This window comes from Misgurnus anguillicaudatus, chromosome 2 (assembly GCF_027580225.2).
Source record: "Misgurnus anguillicaudatus chromosome 2, ASM2758022v2, whole genome shotgun sequence".
Lineage (NCBI taxonomy): Eukaryota > Metazoa > Chordata > Actinopteri > Cypriniformes > Cobitidae > Misgurnus > Misgurnus anguillicaudatus.
The window spans coordinates 14,673,413-14,696,732 of record NC_073338.2 but is presented as its reverse complement, the minus strand read 5'-3'; the positions used below and the strand labels follow the sequence as shown (position 1 = coordinate 14,696,732).

Genomic DNA, 23,320 nt, shown 5'->3' with positions numbered 1-23,320 from the left:
AGAAGGACATTGGCGTATCTTCAAAAACATGGCCGTCGTCGGCCAATGAAGGTTGAGGACTGATTTGACAGGGTTAACAAAGGTCGATCGGAACGAAACGCACTGTGCTTCTTCGTGTACTGCTCCTGAAGGCCTGTAAGAATTTTGGTGTCATTTGGCCACTAGGGGGCGTAATACCGTATTTCGGTGCCTGTATCACGTGACGTTTGACGTACACAAACAAACATGACATCATATGATAGATCGGCTCATGACGAAAAACTTTGCCTCTGGAAGCGTTGCTGTCAATCAAACGGTTTGTGAGTTATTGGCGATAACGTTCAAACCTACTTTTGCGAACTAGTCCTTGGTTTTTCGCCCGATCTGAACCTAACCAAGGCTGATTGATTCTGTGGAGTGTGACTATAAATAATTATCAAAAAAAATTTGAAATTTACATTCAATCACGCAAGGAGTGGCCAAAAACCAAACTGGGCGGAGCTTAAAACATTAAAACGGCCATAACTCGAGAGTCATTTGAGATATCATCACGGGGCTTGAATCATATTTGTAGGCCATCGGTCTAAGGCCGTGATATAAAAAGCTCGCCGATCGGACACTAGATGGCGCTATAACGGGGAAAATGGCACTAAATACTGTGATTATGCAATGGTTACAACTTTCACGCCTATAATTTTATCTGTGGTCAAGAGATTTTCATGGGAGTTGTTTTTTTTTTATCATCCTGAATTGTTTCCAAGTCCTACGATACCAAACATACCAGGTTTTGCCTTACGGTTAGTTCTGCACTGCAAAAACTGTGCTTACAAAACATGCGTGAATAACTCCGCGAGGGTTATTCCGATCGACTCGAAAACACCATAGGAAGAAATTAACTTTACCTTCTGAACAAAAAACTCTATTGGCGTTATGTTAAAATTTCCATCAGAAATGGCCGAAAATTGCAAAAAACGAAAAATTACATTCATTTTTTGTGTTTTCTACACATAAATGGTTATAACTCCGCTATGAAATGACATTTTTCTACCAGATTTGATATGCTGATGTCTGAGCAGAGTCTGAGGCAATACAAAGAAAATTGTTTGCCTACACCAGTAGTTGGCCTCATAATTGAACAAAACCTTTGACATTGAGTAAGCCTAATGGTCATACAATTGTTTCTTCACTAAACTAAAGTGAATAGCCGTGATACTAGCTACATGTAACACAGTCATGACCCGAGGTTACATGCACGAGTTTGACATAGCGCCACCTAGTGGTTATTTGTTATTTTCACTTAAAAATACTGCAACCTTACATCTAAAATCATGAGTCATCATAGATTGTGCCTTTCATGGCTTTGAGTATAATCATTGGTGGATTGCAGTTCACTCCCTAGCAACCAATGAGAATACCCTAGCAACCATTTAGCAAGAGCTGTATCTCAGTATCAGAACATCTTAGAGACATGGGGTTCGGCTATGACGACAACTATGAACAAGTGTGTCTGGTAGCTTACTTTTCATCATTTATTTTGTACAATGCAGCAAATCTACTCAGGCATGCCCTTAAAGGTCATAAGATCCCAAATCGCTTGAACCCAGGCGAATGACTTCACATTAAGCACGTGACATGTTTGTCCTATAGGTGCACGTGTGTTTAAGCATACATAGTCTGTATGAACTGTTTCTGACCATCTCTTTCGTTTTTGTGGATGCTGGATCAGCCTGGTCGACGACGTCTGACATCTTTGATGTGCTGTCCACTGTAAGTCTTTGCGGTCTGCTGCGCTGCTGTTTGTGTCGTATATGCACGTCCGCAGTCTGTTTGAACCATTGATGACCATACCACGACTCAATGGCCTTTTAGTTAAACTAAACACAGCCATTTCTGAATTGTATGTTTCCGTATAAATCTGAATAACTTATTCTCGTTAACAAATTATCCTTATAACTTCACATTAAGGACATTACATGTTTGTCTTATAGGTGCACATGTGTGTAAGCATAAATAGTCTGTATGATCCGTTTTTGACCATCTCTTTCGTTTTTCTGGAGCGAGGTGGTCTATCATTCATTGTGTCTGTATTCGGGTGCAACTCCTCAGCCTGGTAATCGACGTCTGACGTTTTTGACGTGCTTTAATGCTCGAAACCCGGCAATTGCTGCTTGCAGCTATATTTAGGGTTTCGAGCACGAAGTGCTGAAAACCTATTGTATTTGTCTGTTTTATTATTATTATTTTTCCGCCTTAAAACGCATCGCCCAGCCCAAACCGTAAGTCGTAGAAACTTGCCACTTGGTCAACTGGTTGTATATTAGCAGGCTACTCAGATACAGTGAATCAGCCAAATCGGCCCATAGGTGGCGCTATAGCAATGCCCGACGCGTTGGGCATCATAACTCCTAAACCGGACATCAGACACTCAAGTGTTTGGTATCATTGTAATCCCTGGCTCAAAACTTAAAAAATGTATATCTCCGATTTCATTTCCGGTATGCAAATTTTTTCGCTAATTTGCATAATATGCATTTCAAGCCAAAATGAACTAGTCCTAGGTTTTTCGCCCGATCGGAATCGTTCCAATGCAGGAGAAATCTGTGGAGTGAGTAGGTAAATAATTATCGAACAGAATTTGAAATTCCGCTTCAGGGTCACTAGGGGGCGCCAAAACTTAATACAGGAAGTAGCCTATCGTCACTGAAATGGCTATAACTCGTGAACGGTTTGAGATATCTTAACGAGGTTTGGTACACATATGTACCAGCTCACTCCGGGATCACAGTAAAAAAGATGCGGATTTTGGCCACTAGGTGGCGCTGTAACAGGCTTGAGATCGGGAATGGCTATTACTACACAACCGTTAGCCCGATACACCTAATATTTTGTATGGTATGTCTTTGTGCAATGTACCATGAGGGTCTAGAAGGACATTGGTGTATCTTCAAAAACATGGCCGTCGTCGGCTACTGAAGGTTGAGGACTGATTTGACAGGGTTAACAAAGGTCGATCGGAACGAAACGCACTGTGCTTCTTCGTGTACTGCTCCTGAAGGCCTGTAAGAATTTTGGTGTCATTTGGCCACTAGGGGGCGTAATACCGTATTTCGGTGCCTGTATCACGTGACGTTTGACGTACACAAACAAACATGACATCATATGATAGATCGGCTCATGACGAAAAACTTTGCCTCTGGAAGCGTTGCTGTCAATCAAATGGTTTGTGAGTTATTGGCGATAACGTTCAAACCTACTTTTGCGAACTAGTCCCTGGTTTTTCGCCCGATCTGAACCTAACCAAGGTTGATTGATTCTGTGGAGTGTGACTATAAATAATTATCAAAAAAAAATTGAAATTTACATTCAATCACGCAAGGAGTGGCCAAAAACCGAACTGGGCGGAGCTTAAAACATTTAAACGGCCATAACTCGAGAGTCGTTTGAGATATCATCACGGGGCTTGAATCATATTTGTAGGCCATCGGTCTTAGGCCGTGATATAAAAAGCTTGCCGATCGGACACTAGATGGCGCTATAATGGGGAAAATGGCACTAAATACTGTGCTTATGCAATGGTTACAACTTTCACGCCTATAATTTTATCTGTGGTCAAGAGATTTTCATGGGAGTTGTTTTTTTTATCATCCTGAATTGTTTCCAAGTCCTACGATACCAAACATACCAGGTTTTGCCTTACGGTTAGTTCTGCACTGCAAAAACTGTGCTTACAAAACATGCGTGAATAACTCCGCGAGGGTTATTCCGATCGACTCGAAAACACCATAGGAAGAAATTTACTTTACCTTCTGAACAAAAAACTCTATTGGCGTTATGTTAAAATTTCCATCAGAAATGGCCGAAAATTGCAAAAAACGAATAATTACATTCATTTTTTGTGTTTTCTACACATAAATGGTTATAACTCCGCTATGAAATGACATTTTTTTACCAGATTTGTTATGCTGATGTCTGAGCAGAGTCTGAGGCAATACAAAAAAAATTGTTTGCCTACACCACTAGTTGGCCTCATAATTGAACAAAACCTTTGACATTGAGTAAGCCCAATGGTCATACAATTGTTTCTTCACTAAACTAAAGTGAATAGCCGTGATACTAGCTACATGTAACACAGTCATGACCCGAGGTTGCATGCACGAGTTTGACATAGCGCCACCTAGTGGTTATTTGTTATTTTCACTTAAAAATACTGCAACCTTACATCTAAAATCATGAGTCATCATAGATTGTGCCTTTCATGGCTTTGAGTATAATCATTGGTGGATTGCAGTTCACTCCCTAGCAACCAATGAGAATACCCTAGCAACCATTTAGCAAGAGCTGTATCTCTGTATCAGAACATCTTAGAGACATGGGGTTCGGCTATTTTGACTCATTAACACTATTTTAACATTTTGTGACCCAAGTTTTGCCATTGCAAGCACCACAAACATTTCCTTCAGTGTTCTGTTTGTCAATGTTCCGTGAGAAGAGAGGAAGACATTTCACTGAATGATAGCACCTTTTTTGCTGACAACTATGAACAAGTGTGTCTGGTAGCTTACTTTTCATCATTTATTTTGTACAATGCAGCAAATCTACTCAGGCATGCCCTTAAAGGTCATAAGGTCCCAAATCGCTTGAACCCAAGCAAATGACTTCACATTAAGCAAGTGACATGTTTGTCCTATAGGTGCACATGTGTTTAAGCATACATAGTCTGTATGAACTGTTTCTGACCATCTCTTTCGTTTTTGTGGATGCTGGATCAGCCTTGTCGACGACGTCTGACATCTTTAATGTGCTGTCCACTGTAGGTCTTTGCGGTCTCCTGCGCTGCTGTTTGTGTCGTATATGCACGCCCGCAGCCTGTTTGAACCATTGATGACCATACTACGACTCAATGGCCTTTTAGTTAGCCATTTCTGAATTGTATGTTTCCGTATAAATCTGAATAACTAATTCTCGTTAACAAATTATCATCATAACGTCACATTAAGGACATTACGTGTTTGTCTTATATGTGCACATGTGTGTAAGCATAAATAGTCTGTATGATCCGTTTTTGACCATCTCTTTCGTTTTTCTGGAGCGAGGTGGTCTATCATTCATTGTGTCTGTATTCGGGTGCAACTCCTCAGCCTGGTAATCGACGTCTGACGTTTTTGACGTGCTTTAATGCTCGAAACCCGGCAATTGCTGCTTGCAGCTATATTTAGGGTTTCGAGCACGAAGTGCTGAAAACCTATTGTATTTGTCTGTTTTATTAGGGTTTCGAGCACGAAGTGCTGAAAACCTATTGTATTTGTCTGTTTTATTATTATTATTATTATTATTATTATTATTATTATTATTTTTCCGCCATAAAACGCGTCGCCCAGCACAAACCGTAAGTCGTAGAAACTTGCCACTTGGTCAACTGGTTGTATATCAGCTCGCTACTCAGATACAGTGAATCAGCCAAATCGGCCCATAGGTGGCGCTATAGCAATGCCCGACGCGTTGGGGCTCATAACTCCTAAACCGGACATCAGACACTCAAGTATTTGGTACCATTGTAATCCCTGGCTCCAAACTTAAAAAATGTATATCTCCGATTTCATTTCCGGTATGCAAATTTTTCGCTAATTTGCATAATATGCATTTCTAGCCAAAATGAACTAGTCCTAGGTTTTTCGCCCGATCGGAATCGTTCCAACGCAGGAGAAATCTGTGGAGTGAGTAGGTAAATAATTATCGAACAGAATTTGAAATTTCGCTTCAGGGTCACTAAGGGGCGCCAAAACTCCATACAGGAAGTAGCCTATCGTCACTGAAATGGATATAACTCGTGAACGGTTTGAGATATCTTAACGAGGTTTGGTACACATGTGTACCAGCTCACTCCGGTGTGACAGTAAAAAAGATGCAGATTTTGGCCACTAGGTGGCGCTATAACAGGCTTTAGCTCGGGAATGGCTATTACTACACAACCGTTAGCCCGATACACTTAATATTTGCTATGGTGTGTCTTTGTGCAATGTACCATGAGGGTCTGGAAGGACATTGGCGTATCTCCAAAAACATGGCCGTCATCGGCCAATGAAAGTTGAGGACTGATTTGACAGGGTTAACGAAGGTCGATCGGAACGAAACGCACTGTGCTTCTTCGTGTACTGCTCATGAAGGTCTGTAAGAATTACGGTGTCATTTGGCCACTAGGGGGCGTAATACCATATTTCGGTGCCTGTATCACGTGACGTTTGACATACACACACAAACATGACATCATATGATAGATCTGCCCATGGTGAACAACTTTGCCTCTTGAAGCGTTGCTGTCAATCAAACGGTTCGTGAGTTATTGGTGATAACCTTCAAATCCTACTTTTGCGAACTACTCCTAGGTTTTTTGCCCGATCGGAATCGTTCCAATGCAGGAGAAATCTGTGGAGTGAGTAGGTAAATAATTATCGAACAGATTTTGAAATTTCGCTTCAGGGTCACTAAGGGGCGCCAAAGCTCCATACAGGAAGTAGCCTATCGTCACTAAAATGGATATAACTCGTGAACCGTTTGAGATATCTTAACGAGGTTTTGTACACATATGTACCAGCTCACTCCGGGGACACAGTAAAAAAGATGCGGATTTTGGCCACTAGGTGGCGCTATAACAGGCTTGAGCTCGGGAATGGCTATTACTACACAACCGTTTTCCCGATACTCTCAATATTTGGTATGGTGTGTCTTTTTGCAATGTACCATGAGGGTGTGGAAGGACATTGGCGTATCTCCAAAAACATGGCCGTCATTGGCCAATGAAGGTTGAGGACTGATTTGACAGGGTTAACGAAGGTCGATCGGAACGAAACGCACTGTGCTTCTTCGTGTACTGCTCCTGAAGGTCTGTAAGAATTACGGTGTCATTTGGCCACTAGGGGGCGTAATAACATATTTCAGTGCCTGTATCACGTGACGTTTGACATACACACACAAACATGACATCATATGATAGATCTGCCCATGGTGAACAACTTTCCTCTTGAAGCGTTGCTGTCAATCAAACGGTTTGTGAGTTATTGGTGATAACCTTCAAAACCTACTTTTGCGAACTAGTCCTAGGTTTTTCGCCGGATCGGAACATAACCAAAGCTGATTGATTCTGTGGAGTGTGACTATAAATAATTATCAAAAAAAATTTGAAATTTGTATTCATACACGAAAGGAGTGGCCAAAAACATAAATGAGCGGAGCTTAGAACATTTAAATGGCCATAACTCAAGAGGGGTTTGAGATATCATCACAGGGCTTGAATAGTATATGAAGGCCATTGGTCTGAGGTCGTGATATAAAAAGCTTGCCGATCGGACAATAGGTGGCGCTATAACGGGAAAGATGGCATTAAATACTGTGATTATCCAACGGTTACACTTTATAAGCCTATAACTTTATCTGTGATCAACGAATTTCCATGGGAATTGCTTTTATATGATCCTGAATTGTTCTCGAATCTTACGATACCAAGCATGCCAGGTTTTGAATTACGGTTCGACCAGAACTATGTTTTACCACATTAAAAACAATCACTAATAGCTTTGTAACCGTAATTCCTATCGATTCGAAAACACCATAGGAAGAACAATGCAATAGCTTCTGAACAAAAACTCTATTGGCATTATATTAAAATCTCCATCAGAAATGGCCGAAAATTGTAAAAAAACAAAATAGTCCTATAGGTGCACGTGTGTTTAAGCATACATAGTCTGTATGAACCGTTTCTGACCATCTCTTTCGTTTTTGTGGATGCTGGATCAGCCTGGTTGACAACGTGTGACGTCTTTGACGTGCCTTAATGCTCGAAACCCGGCAAATGCTGCTTGCAGCTTTAATTATTATTATTATTATTATTATTATTATTATTTTTCCGCCATAAAACACGTCGCCCAGCACAAACCGTAAGTCGTAGAAACTTGCCACTTGGTCAACTGGTTGTATATCAGCTCGCTACTCAGAAACAGTGAATCAGCCAAATCGGCCCATAGGTGGCGCTATAGCAATGCCCGACGCGTTGGGGCTCATTACTCTTAAACCGGACATCAGACACTCAAGTGTTTGGTGTCATTGTAATCCCTGGCTCCACACTTAAAAAATGTATATCTCCGATTTCATTTCTGGTATGCAAATTTTTCGCTAATTTGCATATTATACATTTCAAGCCAAAATGAACTAGTCCTAGGTTTTTCACCCGATCGGAACCGTTCCAATGCAGGAGCAATCTGTGGAGTGAGTAGGTAAATAATTATCGAACAGATTTTGAAATTTCGCTTCAGGGTCACTAAGGGGCGCCAAAACTCCATACAGGAAGTAGCCTATCGTCAGTGAAATGGCTATAACTCGTGAACAGTTTGAGATATCTAAACGAGGTTCGGTACACATATGTACCAGCTCACTCCGGGGTCACAGTAAAAAAGATGCGGATTTTGGCCACTAGGTGGCGCTAAAACAGGCTTGAGCTCGGGAATGGCTATTACTACACAACCGTTAGCCTGATACACTTAATATTTGGTATGGTGTGTCTTTGTGCAATGTACCATGAGGGTCTGGAAGGACATTGGCGTATCTCCAAAAACATGGCCGTCATCGGCCAATGAAGGTTGAGGACCGATTTGACAGGGTTAACGTAGGTCGATCGGAACGAAACGCACTGTGCTTCTTTGTGTACTGCTCCTGAAGGTCTGAAAGAATTACGGTGTCATTTGGCCACTAGGGGGCGTAATACCATATTTCGGTGCGTGTAACACGTGACGTTTGAAATACACACACAAACATGACATCATATGATAGATCTGCCCCTGGTGAACAACTTTGCCTATTGAAGCGTTGCTGTCAATCAAACGGTTCGTGAGTTATTGGCGATAACCTTCAAAACCTACTTTTGCGAACTAGTCATAGGTTTTTCGCCCGATCCGAACCTAACCAAGGCTGATTGATTCTGTGGAGTGTGAATATGAATAATTATCAAAAAAAAGTTGACATTTGTATTCAAACACGCAAGGAGTGGCCAAGAACCGAACTGGGCGGAGCTTAAAACATTTAAACGGCCATAACTCGAGAGGCGTTTGAGATATCATCATGGGGCTTGAATCATATGTGTAGGCCATCGGTCTAAGGTCGTGATATAAAAAGCTCGCCGATCAGACACTAGATGGCGCTATAACTGGGAAAATGGCACTAAATACTGTGATAATGCAATGGTTACAACTTTCTTGCCTATAACTTTATCTGTGGTGAAGAGATTTTCATGGGAGTTGTTTTTTTAGCATCCTGAATTGTTTCCGAGTCCTACGATACCAATCATGCCAGATTTCGCCTTACCGTTACTTCTGCACAGCAAAAATAGCGCTTACAAAACACGCGCGAATAACTCCGCGAGGGTTATTCCGATCGACTCGAAACGACCATAGGAAGAAATTAACTTTACCTTCTGAACAAAAAACTCTATTGGCGTTATGTTAAAATTTCCATCAGAAATGGCCAAAAATTGCAAAAAACGAAAAATTATCTCCAAATTATATGTTTTTTACACATAAATGGTTATAACTCCGCAACGAAATGACATTTTTTTACCAGATTTGAAACGCTTATGTCTGAGCAGAGTCTGAGGCAATAAAAAAATTGTTTGCCTACACCACTAGTTGGCCTCATAATTGAACAAAACCTTTGACATTGAATGAGCCCAATGGTCATTCAATTGTTTCTTTACTAAAATAAAGTGAATAGCCATGATTCTAGCTACATGTAACACAGTCATGACCCGAGGTTGCATGCACGAGTTTGTCATAGCGCCACCTAGTGGTTATTTGTTATTTTCAATTAAAAATAGTGCAACCTTACATCTAAAATCATGAGTCATCATAGATTGTGCCTTTCATGGCTTTTGAGTATAATCATTGGTGGATTGCAGTTCACTCCCTAGCAACCAAAGAGAATACCCTAGCAACCATTAAGCAAGAGCTGTATCCCTGTATCAGAACATCTTAGAGACATGGGGTTCGGCTATTTTGACTCATTAACACTATTTTAACATTTTGTGACCCGAGTTTTGCCACTGCAAGCACCACAATCATTTCCTTCAGTGTTCTGTTTGTCAATGTTCCGTGAGAAGAGAGGGAGACATTTCACTGAATGATAGCACCTTTTTTGCTGACAACTATGAACACGTGTGTCTGGTAGCTTACTTTTCATCATTTATTTTGTACAATGCAGCAAATCTACACACGCATGCCCTTAAAGCTCTTAAGGTCCCAAATCGCTTGAACCCAAGCGAATGACTTCACATTATGCAAGTGACATGTTTGTCCTATAGGTGCACGTGTGTTTAAGCATACATAGTCTGTATGAACTGTTTCTGACCATCTCTTTCGTTTTTGTGGATGCTGGATCAGCCTGGTCGACGACGTGTGACGTCTTTGACGTGCCTTAATGCTCGAAACCCGGCAAATGCTGCTTGCAGCTTTAATTAGGGTTTCGAGCACGAAGTGCTGAAAACCTATTGTATTTGTCTGTTTTATTATTATTATTATTTTTCCGCCTTAAAACGCGTCGCCCAGCCCAAACCGTAAGTCGTAGAAACTTGCCACTTGGTCAACTGGTTGTATATTAGCAGGCTACTCAGATACAGTGAATCAGCCAAATCGGCCCATAGGTGGCGCTATAGCAATGCCCGACGCGTTGGACCTCATAACTCCTAAACCAAACATCAGACACTCAAGTGTTTGGTATCATTGTAATCCCTGGCTCCAAACTTAAAAAATGTATATCTCCGATTTCATTTCCGTCATTAAAAATTTTCCGCTATTTCTGATTTTGTCGAAAAAAATAAAAACGAACTAGTCCTAGGTTTTTCGCTCGATCGGAATCGTTCCAGTGCTAAAATGTTCCTTGGAGTTCGAATATCAATAATTATTAAAAAAAAAGTTGAACTTTCGACTTACGGTCGACATGCCACGCCCAAACGTCTGAAGTGTGAGCAGCCAATTGGACTTTTTTGGCTATAACTGGGGACAGAAATGAAGTATCAACCCGACACTTGGTATTTGTGATGAGAGTCATGGCCTGAGGTTGCGTGCCTCGTTTCGTCACCGCGCCACCTAGTGGTCAGACGAATCATTTAAATGCTTATAACTTAGGCTAAGTTTGACGTATTTTCATGGGACTTTTTTACTAAGAGTTTTGAATTGTTGCCGAGTCCAACGATACCAAACATGCCAGGTTTCGCCTTAGGGTTAGCCCTGCGCAGCAAAATAGCGCTTAAAAAACATGCGCGAATAACTCCGCGAGGGTTATTCTGATCGACTCGAAACAACCATAGGAAGAAATTAACTTTACCTTCTGAACAAAAAGTTCTATTGGTGTTATGCTAAAATTTCCATCAGAAATGGCCGAAAATTGCAAAAAACGAAAAATTACATTCATTTTTTTGTGTTTTTTAGATATAAATGCTTATAACTCTGCAACGAAATGACATTTTTTCACCAAATTTGATACGCTGATGTCTGAGCAGAGTCTGAGGCAATACAAAAAAAATGGTATGCCTGCACCACTAGTTGGCCTCATAATTGAACAAAACCTTTGACATTGAGTAAGCCCAATGGTCATACAACTGTTGACTGGTGACAACTGTACTAAACTAAAGTGAATAGCCGTGATTCTAGCTACAAGTAACACAGTCATGACCTGAGGTTGCATGCACGAGTCTGTCATAGCGCCACCTAGTGGTTATTTGTTTTTTTCACTTAAAAATACTGCAAAATTACATCTAAAATCATGAGTCATCATGGATTATGTCTTTCATGGCTTTGAGTATAATCATTGGTGGATTACAATTCACTCCCTAGCAACCGATGAGAATACCCTAGCAACCATTTACAAGAGCTGTATCTCTGTATCAGAACATCGTAGAGACATGGGGTTCGGCTCTTTTGACTCATTAACACTATTTTAACATTTTGTGACCCAAGTTTTGCCACTGCAAGCACCACTTTCACTGAATGATAACACCTTTTTTGCTGACAACTTAGAACACGTGTGTCTGGTAGCTGCGAATGACTTCACATTAAGGACGTGACATGTTTGTCCTATAGGTGCACGTGTGTTTAGGATACATAGTCTGTATGAACCGTTTCTGACCACCTCTTTTGTTTTTGTGGATGCTGGATCAGCCTGGTTAACGATGTCTGACGTATTTGACGTGCTTTAATGCTCGAAACCCTGTAAATGCTGCTTGCAGCTTTAATTATTATTATTATTATTATTTTTCCGCCATAAAACGCGTCGCCCAGCACAAACCGTAAGTCGTACAAACTTGCCACTTGGTCAACTGGTTGTATATCAGCTCGCTACTCAGATACAGTGAATCAGCCAAATCGGCCCATAGGTGGCGCTATAGCAATGCCCAACGCGTTGGGGCTCATAACTCCTAAACCGGACATCAGACACTCAAGTATTTGGTACCATTGTAATCCCTGGCTCCAAACTTAAAAAATGTATATCTCCGATTTCATTTCCGGTATGCAAATTTTTCGCTAATTTGCATAATATGCATTTCTAGCCAAAATGAACTAGTCCTAGGTTTTTCGCCCGATCGGAATCGTTCCAACGCAGGAGAAATCTGTGGAGTGAGTAGGTAAATAATTATCGAACAGAATTTGAAATTTTGCTTCAGGGTCACTAAGGGGCGCCAAAACTCCATACAGGAAGTAGCCTATCGTCACTAAAATGGATATAACTCGTGAACGGTTTGAGATATCTTAACGAGGTTTGGTACACATGTGTACCAGCTCACTCCGGTGTGACAGTAAAAAAGATGCAGATTTTGGCCACTAGGTGGCGCTATAACAGGCTTTAGCTCGGGAATGGCTATTACTACACAACCGTTAGCCCGATACACTTAATATTTGCTATGGTGTGTCTTTGTGCAATGTACCATGAGGGTCTGGAAGGACATTGGCGTATCTCCAAAAACATGGCCGTCATCGGCCAATGAAAGTTGAGGACTGATTTGACAGGGTTAACGAAGGTCGATCGGAACGAAACGCACTGTGCTTCTTCGTGTACTGCTCCTGAAGGTCTGTAAGAATTAAGGTGTCATTTGGCCACTAGGGGGCGTAATACCATACTTCGGTGCCTGTATCACGTGACGTTTGACATACACACACAAACATGACATCATATGATAGATCTGCCCATGGTGAACAACTTTGCCTCTTGAAGCATTGCTGTCAATCAAACGGTTCGTGAGTTATTGGTGATAACCTTCAAATCCTACTTTTGCGAACTACTCCTAGGTTTTTTGCCCGATCGGAATCGTTCCAATGCAGGAGAAATCTGTGGAGTGAGGAGGTAAATAATTATCGAACAGATTTTGAAATTTCGCTTCAGGGTCACTAAGGGGCGCCAAAGCTCCATACAGGAAGTAGCCTATCGTCACTAAAATGGATATAACTCGTGAACCGTTTGAGATATCTTAACGAGGTTTTGTACACATATGTACCAGCTCACTCCGAGATCACAGTAAAAAAGATGCGGATTTTGGCCACTAGGTGGCGCTGTAACAGGCTTGAGATCGGGAATGGCTATTACTACACAACCGTTAGCCCGATACACTTAATATTTTGTATTGTATGTCTTTGTGCAATGTACCATGAGGGTCTAGAAGGACATTGGCGTATCTTCAAAAACATGTCTGTCATCAGCCAATGAAGGTTGAGGACTAATTTGACAGGGTTAACAAAGGTCGATCGGAACGAAACGCACTGTGCTTCTTCGGGTACTGCTCCTGAAGGTCTGTAAGAATTAAGGTGTCATTTGGCCACTAGGGGGCGGAATAACATATTTCGGTGCCTGTATCACGTGACGTTTGACATACACACACAAACATGACATCATATGATAGATCTGCCCATGGTGAACAACTTTCCTTTTGAAGCGTTGCTGTCAATCAAACGGTTCGTAAGTTATTGGTGATAACTCCTATAGGTCCTATAGGTGCATGTGTGTTTAAGCATACATAGTCTGTATGAACCGTTTCTTACCATCTCTTTCGTTTTTGTGGATGCTGGATCAGCCTGGTCGACGACGTGTGACATCTTTGACGTGCCTTAATGCTCGAAACCCGGCAAATGCTGCTTGCAGCTTTAATTATTGTTTATCACTGTAATGCTTTTGAAAGATAAAAATAATAATTTTTTTTGTTTAAAACAGTGAATTGACCCGCGTCCTAATATATCCAACTATAGGCTGGACCAATTGGGCGTTGCGTTAATCACCGTTAATAAAATTAGTGGCGTTAAAATGAATAAGCGTTAATTTTGACAGCCCTAGAAAAAATATGTTATTGAATTTTGGCTCCCCCTGTGATGTCAGAAGGGGATAATAACACCTCTTATAATCTGAACTATCCAACCATGGCACTCATTTGCATTTTAAAGGACACATCCAAAAACGTCACATTTTTACCCACACCTAGAAAGTGTCAATTTTAACATGTTATAATAAATTATCTTTATGGTATTTTGAGCTAAAACTTTACATATGTACTCTGGGGACACCAAAGATTTATTTTAAATCTTAAAAAGTCTTGTGAAATGTCCCCTTTAAAGAAAGATGGAGATGGACAAGCACGTTATTGAATATACACCAACGGCTCTGGTTTTCCCCTGCAGGTACCCAAGTGATCTGAAGAGTTTTTCTATCAGTGGTCTCAGCGGGGTCTGGGACAGAGAAAGAGCTGGAAAGCCGATGAAACTCAAGCAGCCGGAGACGTGGGAGCGCAAACTGAGTCAAGAAGGGAACAAAGCTTCTACATGGGAAAAACTAATAGGTGCGAATATGTGACAAGCACATGTTATCACAGACACATTCAAGGACTTCTGAATATACACAGGCACCAATTTTTGCCTTTTTACTGTATATTGAATGTCAAAACACATTTTGCTCATCTGCTCGTAATATTTAAGTATATTGTTTGGTGTGATTGTAGACAACAGATCTCTACCATTCATGGCAATGCTGAGGAACCTGAGGAATATGATCACTGTTGGCATCAGTGCAAAACATCACAGTAAGATCATCAACAGGCTCTCCTCAAAGGTACGCACCTCTTCATTAAAGCTATTACTTAATAAAATGCACAGACATGACTACTGTTTGATTATCAGTTCATTTACTGATTTGAATTGATGTCACAGGAAGCTGTAATCCAAAGCCGGCAGTTTCCCTTCCGATTCCTCTCTGCTTATAAAGTCATTCTGGAGCTCAGTAAATTCGGTAAGGCTTGATTTGACCAAAACAGACAAGATTTGCTGTAATTACTATATATTTATATTTATACAACAGTTCTTTCTGGTTCAAATAGGCTTAGCCTGTAGGGCCCCGACGGGCTTGCAGGGCTCTAATTTACGGTAGGAAATATCTTGATGGAACATGATCTTTACTTAATATCCTAATGATTTTTGGCATAAAATAAAGATAATTTTGACACCTATACAATGTATTATTGGGTTTGGATACACATGAACCCGTGCTACCTTTGACTAGGGTTGCAAAGGAGCAGAACGTTTTAAGTACATTTCTGGTTTTCCCAGTTTATTCCCATTTATTCCTATATATTGTCGTTAATTCCCATGGAAAGTTTCCCACCTTGAAAATTCCCAGATTTAAGAAACCCTACTTTTGACTGGTTTTGTGTGTGGGTCACATATATATATGTTCATGAGGAAGTTTAAGAGAAATGTTTCTCCTCTTTTAAGCTGGCGGACCTGCGAAAAAGGTACCTAACTCCCCTCAGATTCTACAAGATATTCTGAAGAAACTGCCAAAAAGCAAACGCCATAGTGGCCACAATTGGGACACAACAGGACGCAAGCAACTGAGGGCCACAATGCGCGTGCCTTACGTCTACCGCTTATTCATCGCTAAACGCAATCTTCTGAGAAAGGCAAAGTATGTACAGCTGAATATGTAGTTTGTATGAAAGACAAATGTATGTTTTACACTTGCAACTGCATGAAAGGAAGGTGTGGGACTTTTAGATGGATCTCTTGACAGAAATGCAATATACAGCGGGGAAAATAAGTATTTGACACATCAGCATTTTTATCAGTAAGGGTATTTCTAAGTGGGCTATTGACACAAAATTTCCACCAGATGTAGCCATAAAGAAAAATATTGAATTCATACAAAGAAATCCGAACATTTAAGTATACAAGTTGAGTCATAATAAATAAAGTAAAATATATATAACTATATATTCAGTGGTCTATAAAAACCTTACATAATGAACTGTATTGTTTTTATTACCTTAGAATGAACAGTTTTATCTGCATACACGGCGGGTCCCTGTTACATTGATGTGGCGATTATGTTTCTACAGTAGCCCTAATCGGACAAACTGCTCTATAGAGCACGTTTTGTCACTTTGTTGTCTCAAATGATGACATGTTTGTCATGTGGCAGCTATCATAGCTTCTCTTTGCGTTTCAAAATTGAGGTTGGTTGCAGTTCGCAATCTCACCATTAGATGCCGCTAAAACCCACATTACACCTTTAAATCTTTTCAAAATGAAATGAATTAATTAATTTATGTAAACATTAAAGGGCACCTATTATGCAAAATCTACTTTTACAAGGTGTTTGGACATAAATGTGTGTTATCTGTGTGAGAACACAACCACCCTAAACATTTGTAATCCCCATTACACCCCATTACACTGATAAAGCCCCACCCACGGCCACTGTTTGTTAGCACGTTGTAGCACTAATGCGGCTAAAGATCCTATTCCCACCCAAATAGGGGCATTTTGGACATGCATTAATAAATGGTCTGTGTGGTTTTAAGTCATATTTTAGGCACACCTGAGACTTATATTACATCTTGTAAAAATAAGCATAATATGTGCCCTTTTATGTATGTTTCACACCTGCATTAACATGGATTCATTTAAATGTAACTACTTAGTGAAAGGCTGTATACTCAGAAGATTTTGGACCAGTACTGTTCAGCCTTGGAGAAAGCTTTACAGATCTCCTGCACGTACAATATTCCTCCTCTGCCCGGGCACACTCTTGTCATCTGTAATGGTAGGATATCTTCTTGTGCCCGAGCTAATTCAGAGGTCTCTCACGACTTCTGCATCCCACCAGAGGACACCAATACCATCAACGACACACAACTCTCAGCTTCGGTCAGACATTAACATTGTTTGATTTATCAGCTGTCTAGTACAGTTTCGCTTTTTTTGTATCTATTTAGTTGTGTTTGGTTTTGTTGTATAATTATATTACTTCTACTTCTGCAGAACCAGGAGGCGGCTTTACTCTTGTCTATGATGATAAACCACTGCAGTGAACATACACAAGTCATGCTATACTGCAATGATCTCTATGAGGTTAAACTGAAGTCTGACAACTTGCTGGATAATGTGAGACAAGTAATGAAACAACTAGGGGTGAGTGTGCTTTGATTGACTGGCTGTGTAGCTTGAAGTTAAAAAAGTGAACATTGCTATAAGGGAAAAAGCAAAAAAGTTATTTTGCTGCAGTATAAGTGTGGTGCCTGCTTTTTAGTACTGGTAGTTACTGATCTTAACCAATGATCTATAAAAGTGTTGAAATCAACTCCAGTCGGAAATAGATCAGTGATCGTAGTGCTGTTTATTTTCGTTGTTGAAGATGAATGACGTGATGTATTTACATTTTCACAGGAAATAGATGATTCTGAAGAAAAACCTGAAAGGGTTTCATGCACTAAGTTCTTCTCAAAGCTAACTGCAGAAAGGACAAAGGTGTTACCTCTTTGCATTTGTGGTTAATCTAGGATGTGTTAAAATCATTTAATGCGTGCGCCAAAAAACATATCTGATAAAACCTCTCCCATTACAGGTGGATCGTATAATTGTGATCGAAAATGTCTGGGTAGACTCCTCTTTGATGGTGGATATCAATAACTATCGGCAAGATCTCGGAAGTGATGCTGTCGTGATAAAAGTACTGCTTGGACAAAAGTAAGTTTTGCTGAATGTGTCTAGTTCATGCATCTGAAATGTTACCAGCAGAAATATAAATACAAATGAAAATAGATACTTCTAATATTTTGTGTTGTTTCCTTTTAACAGGACTCCAGAAACTGAAGATGTACAAGACTCCAATAGTGTAGTACTTTATGGGTTTAGCGAGCAGATCCTAAAGTAAGATCTTCACCTATATTTTTTCACAAAAGTTGTTTTAGTAAAAACGCTCATTTGATAAAAGATTGTGCTATAACATAACTGTTCTGTGTTTGTAGGTTTATAACCGAGAGAGGCTCCTCAAGACTTCTGCAGCATGTGGAAAACATGGACCGGGTGCATAACATCCCCCCTCCACAGGGGCAAAAATCTGAACTGGAAAGAGATGCTGATCTTGTCCCTCTGCCGGCCACACCAAAGCTCAGGTAGAGCCATTAAAATTACCTGTAAATCAGTAGGATTAAACAGAGCATGCAGAAAAGCGTACGTCAGTTGCATCCTATACTTTCACTGTTCTACATCATTTTGTATAAACACAGTAATGTATAAATAGCGCAAAAATGATGAAGTGCACCTTAAAGGATTATTCGAATTTCATAATAAAATCCTGATTAATTGTTCAGTCAAGAAGAATTTAAGTTTTTTGAGGAAACATTCCAGGATTTTTCTCCACATAGTGGAATATCTTGGACCTCAACCATTTACTAGGGCTGTGACGATTCATCGCGTTCCCCATTGAAAATACCTGCCTGAAATTGATTCTGAATCGCACGGCACTGATTCTGTGTTTCATGCACAGCTTGTGCGTGTAATACGGCTCTGTGATCAGTAGGAAGTCCTTATCAATCTAAAATCACTGTGAGTTTGAGTCGTTTATAACACAATGATTCAAAATATTTTTTATTTTCATGGAAATACCTGAAACAATCTGAAGAACAGCGATATAAATATCCCTTTAGACATTTCCTGGAATAGGGTTTGTAATGCTACTTCTTCTATGGCACAAATGGCGTTTCTACACCAAAGCGCCCCCTGGCTTTTGGATGTGGTGGTATTTCATCGTAATTCAATAAAATTCATTTATTGAGAAAACGCGCATTTGCACGATTAATTGTCACAACCCTACCGTTTACAGTTTAAAATTGCCGTTTTAATGCAGCTTCAAAGGGCTCTAAATGATCTCAACTGAGGCATAAGGGTCTTATCTAGCAAAACGATTGTAATTTTCACCAAAAAATAAGTACTTTTTAAAGAGCACCAATTATCCAATTCACAAAGTAAACGATGACGCGAGTTATCGTCTCCAACGTAAATCTCTTTTCTTGGACTACGACAAACACACTGATTGTAGGCAACAGTTTACTTCCTGGGATTGGTGATGGTAGTAAAGACCGACATTATCATAATTTCTCCCACTTCAGACTCAGCCTGTAAGTTAACACCTGTTACTGTAGCAACAAGGCCCGGATTAAGAGGACTTTGGACCCTGGGGCTATAGCAACACCAAGGGCCCCTTTTCATTTGTTTCCAAGCCAATCTTCTACCGCAATACATATTTTTATTGTTATTAATCAATGTATTTAATTAATGTTTTTCTTTATCTGATAAAACATTTGTACCCCATGTAGTGCATTAACTCCAGAAATCAGCAAAAACATTACTCATACTTCCTCAATAAGTACTTAACCATGAATAATTTAGCGATAGTTCAATAACATCACACTTTTGTTGATAGCATGAGGGTTATTAATAGCCTACATTTACACTGCATTTACAATTACATAAATGCTATGATTGTTACTTTGGAAGAGTTGATTAAAGAGCTGATATACGGTGATTTTGGCTACATTAACGGCGTGTCTCATGCAGTGCAGACAGAGCTTTACTGATGCTCTTCTCATCTTGTTGTGTTTATGAGCACTTTTAATTTTAAATGCAAGTGATAGTTTAATTGTAGATCGTGTATAGCGCAGACAATTCAGCGCAAATTCAAAAATATGAGAGAATACACTGTAACACAGAACTACAGAACGCGTGCGCATACCGCACCATAGAGAGGGAGAGCGCGCGCACACAGAGAACCGATGTATGTGTGTGTGTGTGGGAAAACACTGCTAACCTTTCGTTAATTCATGATAAACTTGATCAGCCATCTTCTCTGTCCGTAACATCTGTTGACGTTAACGTGAAAATACAAGTACACAGAGGAACGCACATGGAAAACACTGCCAACTTTTAATTCTTTTACCTAGTGTCATGTGAGAGAGGCACTGTCGCGGTGCCGCACACAGCATGAGAGAGAGAGTGCGCGCGCGCGCACGAGACAGGCGCCATTTTAAACATTAAAATAAAAATGTAAATGGTAATCATGAAAAATCTATTTGTGGCGGGCGGCCAGTGTTGATTCTGTGGCGGGGCGCCACAAAATCAATGTATACACAAAATAACGTTTTAGCAATGAAATAGGTGTTCTTTAACCACAACTTGTTGACTTGCACTAGCCTTGTGAAGGCTGAAAAAGAAATCGCATGTGTAACGGTATATTGGATCTGTACCAAAAAGTCTTAAAGGTAAAGTTACCTAATTTTGCTCTTGTCTGTCACTTATGTCAATCAAACTTAATAAGATATATATATGTGTAGCTTTTATTAAATTCGAAATCTGCATACTTTTTCCATTCCGCTCAACGCCCCCTTTGTCTGTTCATAGGTGGAGAGGAGTGCGGGTGTTTATCTCGTCTACATTTAGGGACATGCATGCCGAGAGGGACGTTCTTGTGCGTAGCGTGTTTCCGGAGCTCAGGAGGCGTGCGGCTCCACACTGCCTCTACCTGCAGGAAGTGGAGCTGCGCTGGGGAGTTACAGAGGAGGAGTCCAGCCGCACCGTTGAGCTCTGTCTCTCTGAGGTCTGCCGGAGCCAGCTGCTGCTTGGAATTTTGGGAGAGAGATATGGCCTAGTGCCACCCCGCCCTAACCTTCCTGAACTTCCTCAGTACAACTGGGTAAGACTGGAGTTCATTCATTAATCTGACAAAAGTGAGGAATGCTGCAGGTTAGGGCTGCATGATATTGAAGAAAATTGTGAGAACTTGCTAAATAATGTGATTTATGACATGCTGCAACACGGTAATATTTTAAATCAATTTAAAATATAGCTGCAAGGGGCGATGACGGGCCCTCGCACCACAGCTCCATTACTACATGGTGGCTCTCAGAAAAGTTTTTTAAAGTATGTTGTCAGCCAATTGGTGCCGATATGACTGTGATCCACAACAGTTACACCCATGTCTAAGCTTTTGCCCATGCCTAATGCATTATTTTGCCCATGCCTAATGGGTATGCATTATACAAAAATCATGGCACGTGAACAGTTTCTCTTCGTGATTTTTCATGCGTTTTTTAAGGGAGCTCTGACTTGAAAAACTCTTCCCACATTGTTGGCATGAGAACGGTTTCTCTCCGGTGTGAATTCTTACATGTACCTCAGGCCGCTTTGATTTATAAAACTCTTTTCACAATATTGGCGCGTGAAAAGGTTAAGTCCAGTGTGAAGTCTGCTGTGTGCCCTAAAGTAGTTTTGACCTGAAAAACTCTTCCCACATTGTTGGCATGTGAAGGCCTTGTTCTTAGTGTTAGTTTTTCGTGCGTCTTTTATCACGCCCCGGGGTGTGTCTGAAAGGAACACGGTAAATTATTACAAATGTCAAGTAAAGGGTGACAAAAACGGAGGGAAAAAATCAACATTGTATCTAATCTGAGCACTTGCAAAGCCAAGATTATGGTGTTTAGTATGGAAGCATATTGGTATGAATATTCAATTTAGAATGCAGTAGCAGCCGGTGACTTCTTTTTCGAGAGCGCATGATGCAAAGCTCGTCATAACATGTATTTAGCCTGTCGTGTGTGGTGCATCATTTCAAAATATGTGTTCGCTGCATCACGTGAACCACAACAAACACATATTTTGACATGCTAACAGGCCCGGCGCAAAAGTGGGGCAAAGGGGGACATGGCCCCCAGAAATAATTTGTACCCCCCACCAGTTTTTTTTATCAGACATAAATTAAATTGGAGAGCTGTATTCAGTCATATACTCTGAAATAATGATTGCTTTAATAACGTCTATAACTGAATTCATCCAATGCCTGCAACTACGGGTGTCACGATTCTCCAAATCCTCGATTCGCTTACATTTTCGATTCTACGGTCACAATTCCATTATCGATTTTTACCTTCTTTTTTTTAAGACCAGGTTGCTATGCCAAGCTTCAGTGCATGTTATACTATAAACATTTACAGTAAAGAAACATGTGCTATTTGGTGATCATTGTTTTTGGACACATTTATATTCCTTGTTATTGTCTCTACATTTACCAATTTTCTCATCCTCCGCAACAATTTTCAATCATTGTTTAAGCCCTCAAGGAACTAACATTTTCCAAAAAAATAATTGTTGGAAGGGACATAATTGACTGTGACACTCACTATTTTTTCTCTCCAGATAAAAAAAGTTGACATTTTGATTGTCATAGCACCTAGACAACTTTTTAGTTCTCATTACTGAAACATGAGTTTGTAAATGCATACATTTAATGTAATATTTTGCGTTAATGATAATTTTTTATAATGAAAATCTAAAAAAAATTAAATAATTCTATAGTAATTTACATGCAAAAAAAAAATTGGCTTGAAGAGCTTTTTAAAAATTCTGATGCTGGACACCTTCTAAATCTGAATTTCATGAGAATCACCCATTTTCCTTTTTTAAACACAGTTTTTAATCCTTTATTGGGCGGTTTCCCGGACAGGGTTAAAACCAGGACTAGGCCTTAGTTTAATAAGGAACTAGTTTTAACAAACATGCCTTACTTAAAACATTACTTGAGGCAAAACAAAGGGCACTGATGTATTTTAATATATGTAAGTGCAAGTTGTTTTCAGTTTTGAGAGCTCTTACATTTATTTTAGTCCTGGAGTAGTCTAATTGTCCGGGAAACCGTCCCTACAAGTTGCAAAATTAAATTGGAAATGTAGTAGTCGAATTGATTAGATGCGTTTTACTTGGTCAAGCAAAAACTGTATTTCCTAAATACATTTAAGGCAGGACACGTGTGATTGCATTTTTTTTTACATAGCACGCAATGGTTGTAACAAAATTCAATTGAAAATGCATTCCGACTCAACCCCGCCCCCACACTGTGAAACACTGTGTCAAGGCGGGGCCAGAATCTACCTTTACATGTGCTCACGTGAGAAAAAAACAAAAACCATGTGCTGTGCTCACGTGAGAAACTTGGGGGA

General features: G+C 40.2%; 1 protein-coding gene across 1 annotated transcript in view; it reads left to right on the top strand.

Annotated features, from left to right (window-relative positions):
• Positions 1 to 23,320, top strand: part of LOC129441850 (telomerase protein component 1) — an 89,723-nt gene that overhangs the window by 38,696 nt on the left and 27,707 nt on the right. The window contains 11 exon segments of the mRNA XM_073873294.1: positions 14,679 to 14,836; positions 14,996 to 15,105; positions 15,204 to 15,282; positions 15,765 to 15,957; positions 16,973 to 17,198; positions 17,313 to 17,462; positions 17,718 to 17,798; positions 17,896 to 18,017; positions 18,129 to 18,200; positions 18,299 to 18,445; positions 20,730 to 21,021. Coding sequence (XP_073729395.1) covers positions 14,679 to 14,836; positions 14,996 to 15,105; positions 15,204 to 15,282; positions 15,765 to 15,957; positions 16,973 to 17,198; positions 17,313 to 17,462; positions 17,718 to 17,798; positions 17,896 to 18,017; positions 18,129 to 18,200; positions 18,299 to 18,445; positions 20,730 to 21,021 — 1,630 coding nt within the window.